This window comes from Phyllopteryx taeniolatus, chromosome 3, assembly GCF_024500385.1.
Source record: "Phyllopteryx taeniolatus isolate TA_2022b chromosome 3, UOR_Ptae_1.2, whole genome shotgun sequence".
Taxonomy (NCBI): Eukaryota; Metazoa; Chordata; class Actinopteri; order Syngnathiformes; family Syngnathidae; genus Phyllopteryx; species Phyllopteryx taeniolatus.
This window is the reverse complement of record NC_084504.1, coordinates 22,882,348-22,889,787: the sequence shown is the minus strand read 5'-3', so window position 1 is coordinate 22,889,787 and position 7,440 is coordinate 22,882,348. Positions and strand designations below refer to the sequence as shown.

Here is a 7,440-nt window from a genome sequence, read left to right as displayed (position 1 = left end):
GTGTTGTTAATTCATTAATACAAATATTCTAAATAGGGATAGGCAGCCTGGCGGGCGGACTAGTGGTTAGCAAGTCCGCATCACAGTCAGTGATGGTAGTAACGAGATACTATTTCCAGACAAGTAGTCAGATTATAATTACTTATTCAAGCCACTATGCATTACTATTGTGGTTATAATGAGTTACACAAGGTAAACGAAGGTACTTTTGGCTGGTAGAGGAAGAGGGTTTAATGAGCAATAGCAAGTTACACAGTTGGTAAGCTGCAAGCTAAAATTGAATATAGTGAACATGACCGAGATGCCATTGTTTATCATAATGAGCAATAGCAAGTTACACAGTTGTTAAGCCGCAAGCTAAAATTTAATATAGTGAACATCACCGAGACGCTATTGTTTATCATACAACCCGCAGTCAGGGTTTCATGAAAAAAGACTCTGCGACGTGCACAGCTTCAATGTCGTTACACTATATTTTGTCATTTTCCTCAGTATAAAGTGTGAGAAAGGTTCTAAATATGAATTGTTGTTGCTTATTTCCACATTAAGAACAGTTAGGCTGTAATATTTACCTACCATGTTAATTGTGCAATGCATTGTGGGTGGATTATTCTGTAGCATCTGCGAAGTTGCTGGCATCCGACCATTACCTCAGGGCTCAGGTTGTAAGTAGTGAAGTTCCCCTTTGGGTTCCATAATGTACAGTTCATTGTGTGCCTTTTAATCAACCACCTTTATTTTCCACACACATTCCAAAATGACTCGTCTACAGGTGTCAATTGAATGGTTGCATGTGCCCTGCGATTCAATGGCGACCAGGCCAGGGTGGACCCCATCCAAAGTCAGTTGTGATCAGCTCTGGCTCACCCTCACCGGAATAAATGTTAATACTATCATGTCAAAGCCAAAAGGTAAGCAGAGCTGCAGACTGATTAGCATTAGCTGACAGTGTTATCTTCTGATAACCTTAATATTCGAATGACATTGTCGATGAGGGGGCAAGGTGATATTTTTGTTTGACAATATGTCAACTGCATGTGCTCCAAACAGAGATCTGCACACTAATTGACAGGTGTAACTCTGTGGCTTGGTGATGAAGTGCTGCCTCCAAGAGTGAAAATGGGAATGATGCTTTTACATCACCAGCTTGGCTTGTCAAAAGTTCCAGTTGTTATGGTAACTGAAGTTGCACTTGGTCTTGTTCCAGCAGTCAGGGGGTGGAGTGAAAACTGATTACAATTAGTGTTTCAAGTAAATGTCAGCGATCATTAAGACAACTGAAAATGCACAATGTCTTCTTTAATGCTAATTGTTTCTTAACAAAAAAGTAAAATCTTTTTTACAAGCTCATCTGAGCCAGAGATATTACAAATCCAGATCCAAATAGTTTTATCTTTACATAGATAATTCAGTCATCTTTTGTTTTCAGCATTCATCTTATACAATTTATAGTGCATTGTAAAATGGAATGAAAAGATCAGTGTAAGTTTTTTTTATTTGCATACTTGGGTTGAGTAGATGGGGGGGAAGTAAAGCACTTGCTTTGATATAATTTATTTATTTCTCCAGCTTGTGCAGATGCAAACACTTTGCATCAAATAAAGGTATTTATCAACTCCACAAGATGTGGGGAGTACACTACACATCGTTGTTGTCCCCCGGACGTTCTCAAGAGGTTTGGAAAAAAAATACATCAATTGTACCGTGATTGTTTAGACCAAAGAAAGGGAAAGAAAACCACCCCTGTGCCTTTCCCTCACTGAGTCACCACGTTTCATAAGATCACAGAGATGGATATGTACACAATAGTCAAAGTCGCGTACCCATACTTCTACAAAGAAGCGGAAGGATGTCAAGTCTCAATGGACTATGAGGGCTTCATTTTAAAGAAAACAAGTCCTAAAGAATATAGTTGGCATATGAGAATTAAATTGCAAAAAAAAGCCCAATTTTAACAAGAAAAAAGTTGTAGCATTATGAGACCGTAATGCTGCAGTAGTCCCAACTCCTTTACATGAGCTAGTAGCATGTAGCATGAACCCCTAGGAAGCCACAATGAACAATGACGGCATTAAGAGGCGTGCGGGCAATCAAAATACATTTTTGAGAAAACAACAAAAGAATCACTTTTAATTAAGGAAAGTATCCAAATGAAACACAGATAGGAGAGAAAGTGTGCCATTATTGGAATAAAACATCTGTACAAATAAACAGTTAAAACCTGCTCACCCACAAGACTCCTTTTTAGCTTATTTGGGAATAAACAGCAGCAGCACCCCCCCCCCACAAATAGAAAAAGGGGGTGCGCCCATTTTACGAGGGGCACTGGTTAAATTACAACTACGTTTTGTGCAACTTTATACGAAGAATAAAGACCACTACAGCTAGTTAGTAGTCAAAGATTAAGGACACTTCATACAATTGGCGAGGAATATATAGCTATATATAATGTGCTGTACATCGCATCATATTTACATTATTCTGAACTGCTTTATTGACATTTTACACTACTCACAAAACGTTTGGGCCATTGGGGTGAAATTTTAGTATGATGCTAAAATGCACTCTATCCTTTACAGGTGAACTTAGTTTCACCTCCTACAAACTTTTGAATGCACATTTCCAACTGTTCAGTGTTTCAGTACTTTTTACAGTGTGTTGTTAAAAGATGAGTGGCAAAATTCATGTTTGATCCATGAATAGACCAATACGTTCCCTGGTTGAATTAGAACAGTCCTCTTCATCACGACCGCAAGACCACACCTAACAATTGATCAACAGACTCAAACAAGATTTCCTCAGGGTAGTGACGTAGAGTAGCCACTGAGCTTAGAGCGTCACAGGCTGCAAAAGAAAGACTGGTCACCGAAAGCATATAGACGTGGATATCCTTGGAAATTTTGACTAAGAGATCAAAAGGTTGTATAAAACGTATTGACATAGTGTACAGTGGGATTGGTGCATTCAGAAGGTTATAGAAAGTCAAATTAAGTTCACCAGTCTAGGTTATAATGCATCTTATATTCATCCTGAAATGTCGCCCAGAAGCCGAACATCCACATTTTGCGAGCGTAATTCAGTTTCACCGTTATGTGCAAATAGAAATATGATGCCTTTCCACCGCCCTGTCCGAAGCTGAACGTTTTTCCGCAGGGTCGACGCGACGACTTGCCTTAACCTCAAACCTGCCTGCAGCTACTCTAGTCTTCCTCAGGTGGTCGCAGATTTCACCTTGTTCCCCACATACAACTGCAACAAATGACAAGTGGTGTTTATCTCTGCTCAACTGTGCTTTTAAAAGCCAAACTTTCCATCGGGAATGTATGACTGTATCGCGTGTGCTTGGTTGGTTATTTATCGTCCGTTTACAATCAATGTGAGCTAACGAGGAGGAGATTGTGGCGCTCTTACCTCCTGGCCTATGCTCCCCATCACTCACCGAGATGGCACATGAATCTCAGCTGGACTTCTAGACAAAAAAACAAACCCTGCAGCCACTTTTTCCGAGTTTCCGAGTGCATCGTGCTGGTGGAAAATCTCCACAGTCCTTGTCTACAAGATGAACTTGACGTCATTCTTGAGGTTGCCGTGGTGATGCTGTTGGGTGGTGGTGTTATTGGCGCTAAAACGGTTGGGCAGGATCCTCATCTTCAAGGTGCCGTCTGCGCCGCAGGAGAAGACGTGATTGGCCGGCCCCACCTCCACCTGCATGACGCCTGTGCCCAGGTTGCGGAAGAGCGACTGGCGAGCGTGTTCGTTGGGGAAGCAGTAGAGTAGACACTGCGTTGCCAGGTTCCACACCTAACAAGACATCGGAAACTGTTTTTCAGCGGGATTACGAAACCTTTTGGAGGTTTGCACTAAGGAAGAAATCATTAAGGTTGCAGATCCAGAAAACAATGAGGATCGACCAAAAAACGTTTTAAGATTAAACTTCATACAATCAAATACGGACTTGCCATCAAACATTAACTTGGTTCAGGATCAAACGTTAGCGTATGATATTCCACACCATAAAAAAAATAAAATCCTAACGATCAATTATCCATCCATCCATTTTTCCTTATTAGGGTTGCGGGTGAGCTGAAGGCAATTCCGCATGATCAACAATTCGTATTGAACAAACAATAGCTTGGAAAATGCAATACGATTGAAAAGGATCAATTGTTAGCCATAGAAAAATTTCAAATGATCAAATGTTCTCATCTAACTCTACATGATTGAAAAAGACAAAAAAAACCTAACATTTACCATCAAAACATTTGTAACGATCAAACTTGATCCAATTTCACAATTGAAAAATTGTAATGAAATTTTAGCTCGAACATATCTCTTTGAGCATCTTAATGATCAATTGTTAACCCTCGAAAAATTCTTTAACACCCAACATTAGCTTCATTAAATTCCACGTTGGAAAAAAATAATGAACAGACATAAGCTTGAATACTCAACGTTGGTACAATCAAACTTCACATCATCAAATATTCTTAACCATCGAACGTTAGCTTGATCAAATTCCGAACAATCAAAAGCTTCTTCATGAACAAAGAACCATTAATATTTATCGATCAAATTTCAGTTCAATCAAATTCCACGATTAAAAAAAAATCCTCAGTCATCACAGTTTACCCCAATCAAATTTCACATGATCGAAAATCGAGAAATTCTAAAATGACCCCCCCCCAACGACATAGTATTATACCAGTGTATATATGACTCGTAAAAATAATTTTGGTATTATGTCCAAGTCTAAAAGTGTGACTGTAAATGAATGTGTAGACACTTCACAGGATCACACACGTCCACGTTATTAACGTCAATAATGTAGCAAGTTGCTAGCATGTTTTTCCCTTAATAATAAAGCTCCTCCATTTGAAATGACTCATTTTATTTGATGAGCCCCTGCACAGGCGCAGTCTGTATATATGACTTAATTAATGTCACATAATCTGGGCATTCCATACGTGCCCATCAAACACTTCAAACTCCATGTTGCTTTTCAATCAGCCGGCATGCAATTAAAAAGTTCACATGGTGGGGGAATAGTGTGGTTTGAATCTAAAGCGGATGTGATGACAGACGAGGCGTCTCTATTAAGACTTTGCTCGCAGTCTTTCCCGAAGTTTCACTTTTGTTAGATGTCAGTCAAGTTGTTGACCCTTGACACCGACTTGCACTTAATCTGATGGCTGTGCCCTGTGGTACTTTTAACTTGTGTGTGTGTGTGGGGGGAGGAGAAAGAAAAAGTTCGAAATTGCCATTATCTATTTGTATTGAGCACCGCTGTACTCTGTGCAGCTAGAAAGACTGAAAAGATATATATGTTCTTACTGATGAACAGAGGTGGCAAAAGTACTCACAGGTACTTTTGTACTTCTACTAAAGTACAGATACTTGAGCCTGAAATATAAATTTTTCCTGTTATACTTTGTGTTGTATTGTCATTTGCGGAGGTTGAAAGAAGTAACAATCCTATTTTGACTACAAGTATGAAGGAGAGATATCGGAGAGTAAAAGTAAAAAGTCGTTCGAAAAACACATTCAAGTCAAAATCTTACTTACCACCATTGCTGATGAGATTACGGGAACATGACCTTGAAAGCAGTACAAACAAACCAGAACAAGAAGCCTCAAGAGACTGCAGACCACCGCCAAGGTTTAAACAATAAGCGGCGGCAGTCTAACATCTTAACACTTAAGAGGAAAATAACTTTCATTTAGATAAACTTTTTTTTTTTTTTTTTTTTAAACAAAATGTAATAAAATCCCACACGACAAACTGATGTGATGAATTTTCACCGATGTAAGCCTCTGAACATGTTAAATGAGATTCTCCATGTTACATTTACATTCCTGTCAAACACAATAAGCCTTGGCTTGACATAAGAGCTTTTGGCCCTGTATACACATAGCATGTTACATTTTGAAAGGGATTTGACATAGTTATCTCAATTTCTTTTTCACCCATTTGTAAATTATATGAATGTGCTTTAAGACCATTTCGTGCCAATTTATTTTGTTTGTTTTTAGATGGCTGAAAAAGGATTGTCATTTTTAAAGGATAAGATATATATAGCTCTGGAAAAAATGAAGAGGCTACTGCAAAATTATCAGTTTACGCTAACAAATGTCATGCTAACAAATCTTCATTGTGATGCAAAGAAACTGAAACTGAAACTTTATCATTTTCTGTCTATGATCAATCAGCATTGACCCCAAGGGCAATCCTTGATTATTAAGCCCTCTGATTTATCTTTTGTTTGTTTAATTTTGCAGTGGAGCTTCTGCCATCGAGTGAAAGAGCATTGAATTGCTCTGACTGCTGATATAGATAAATAAACAGTGATATATTTGTTGCAGTAAATATTTTTTGGACCAATTAATTGAAATTGGATCATTTCCCACAGCATACATGATTATCTCTCGTGGCACACTAATGTGCCGCTGCACAGTGGTTGGGTCTGCTTTAAAGGGAACCCTGCATCTGTCCATTACTCAGAATTTTCTTTTTTTTTTTTTCATTTTTATATTAGACAGTGAGAAAGGTTATACACAAAACATAACCTCCTCAGTGGAGGTTGTACAAGGGTACCTTAAGGCTGCCTTCTGCAGACCCGCTGATGAAGCAGTCCTCGGTCGGGTTGACGGCGAGTGCTTTGACGGGCGAGTCGTGTGCCTGGAAGCTCTGGCGCTGGTGTCGGTGAGGGAGCTCCAGGACGCTGATCCAGCCCTTCCTCCCGCCCGTGATTAGCAACTGTTGCCTGGGCGCCATTAGCAGCACGGTGGCGCCTGACTCGTGGCAGCAGAAGGCTGCAGAATGATGGAAAGCGAAGGTAAATGAGACCCCGCGGGATGCATTAAGATATGAGCAGGGACTCCATCTTCTTTCTGATGAAGTCATGTCATGAGTGTTCTACATGCATCTCACCGTATACAAGGCTGTTAACGGGAGTCACCAGAGTGTCCCATAGGCACACATTCCTGGGGAGAGAAACAAAGCCCTCTTATTTCTGTGGTTAATGGAAACACATTGGTAAGCAATTGAGTATACTGTACAGTGGAGCCTCTAAGGCCCTTGAGGTGGTAAAACTTGACCAACTAGCATCCCAGGAAGGTTCGAGGTTCTACTGTATACAGAATTTTGTAGAATGTGTTACCGGTTGTCTGTGGAGAGACCCGCAGTGGCAATAAGGGAGGAGGATCCCACGAAGACAAAATCATGAGCCGTCTTGTTGTGGCACTGCAGAGTCTGGCGCGCGCACACAGACACATGATGCTTACTAGTATTGACAGTAATCGAGAGGCAGCAGAATAGTAAACAAAATGAAAATGCGAGGAGGAGGGGGAAGATTAGAAGGGATGGTGTTGTTGAGATGTCACCAGAGAGATTTTCACCCAATAAGGAGTAGACAAATGTTGAAAAATGAAAAAGACAAGCAC

At 40.0% G+C, this 7,440-nt stretch overlaps 1 protein-coding gene across 4 annotated transcripts in view; it reads right to left on the bottom strand.

The window, feature by feature from the left end:
- Positions 1-1,278: 1,278 nt before the first annotated feature.
- The window catches only part of LOC133475194 (dmX-like protein 1), a 64,583-nt gene continuing 58,421 nt past the window's right edge, over positions 1,279-7,440 (bottom strand). For all 4 annotated transcript variants that reach the window (XM_061767685.1, XM_061767686.1, XM_061767687.1 and 1 more), the window contains 4 exons: positions 7,158-7,249; positions 6,929-6,981; positions 6,593-6,810; positions 1,279-3,801 (listed from right to left, as the gene is read on the bottom strand). In XM_061767685.1, the coding sequence (XP_061623669.1) occupies positions 3,553-3,801; positions 6,593-6,810; positions 6,929-6,981; positions 7,158-7,249 (612 nt within the window). In that variant the 3' untranslated portion in view covers positions 1,279-3,552. The remainder of the gene's footprint in view (positions 3,802-6,592; positions 6,811-6,928; positions 6,982-7,157; positions 7,250-7,440) is intronic.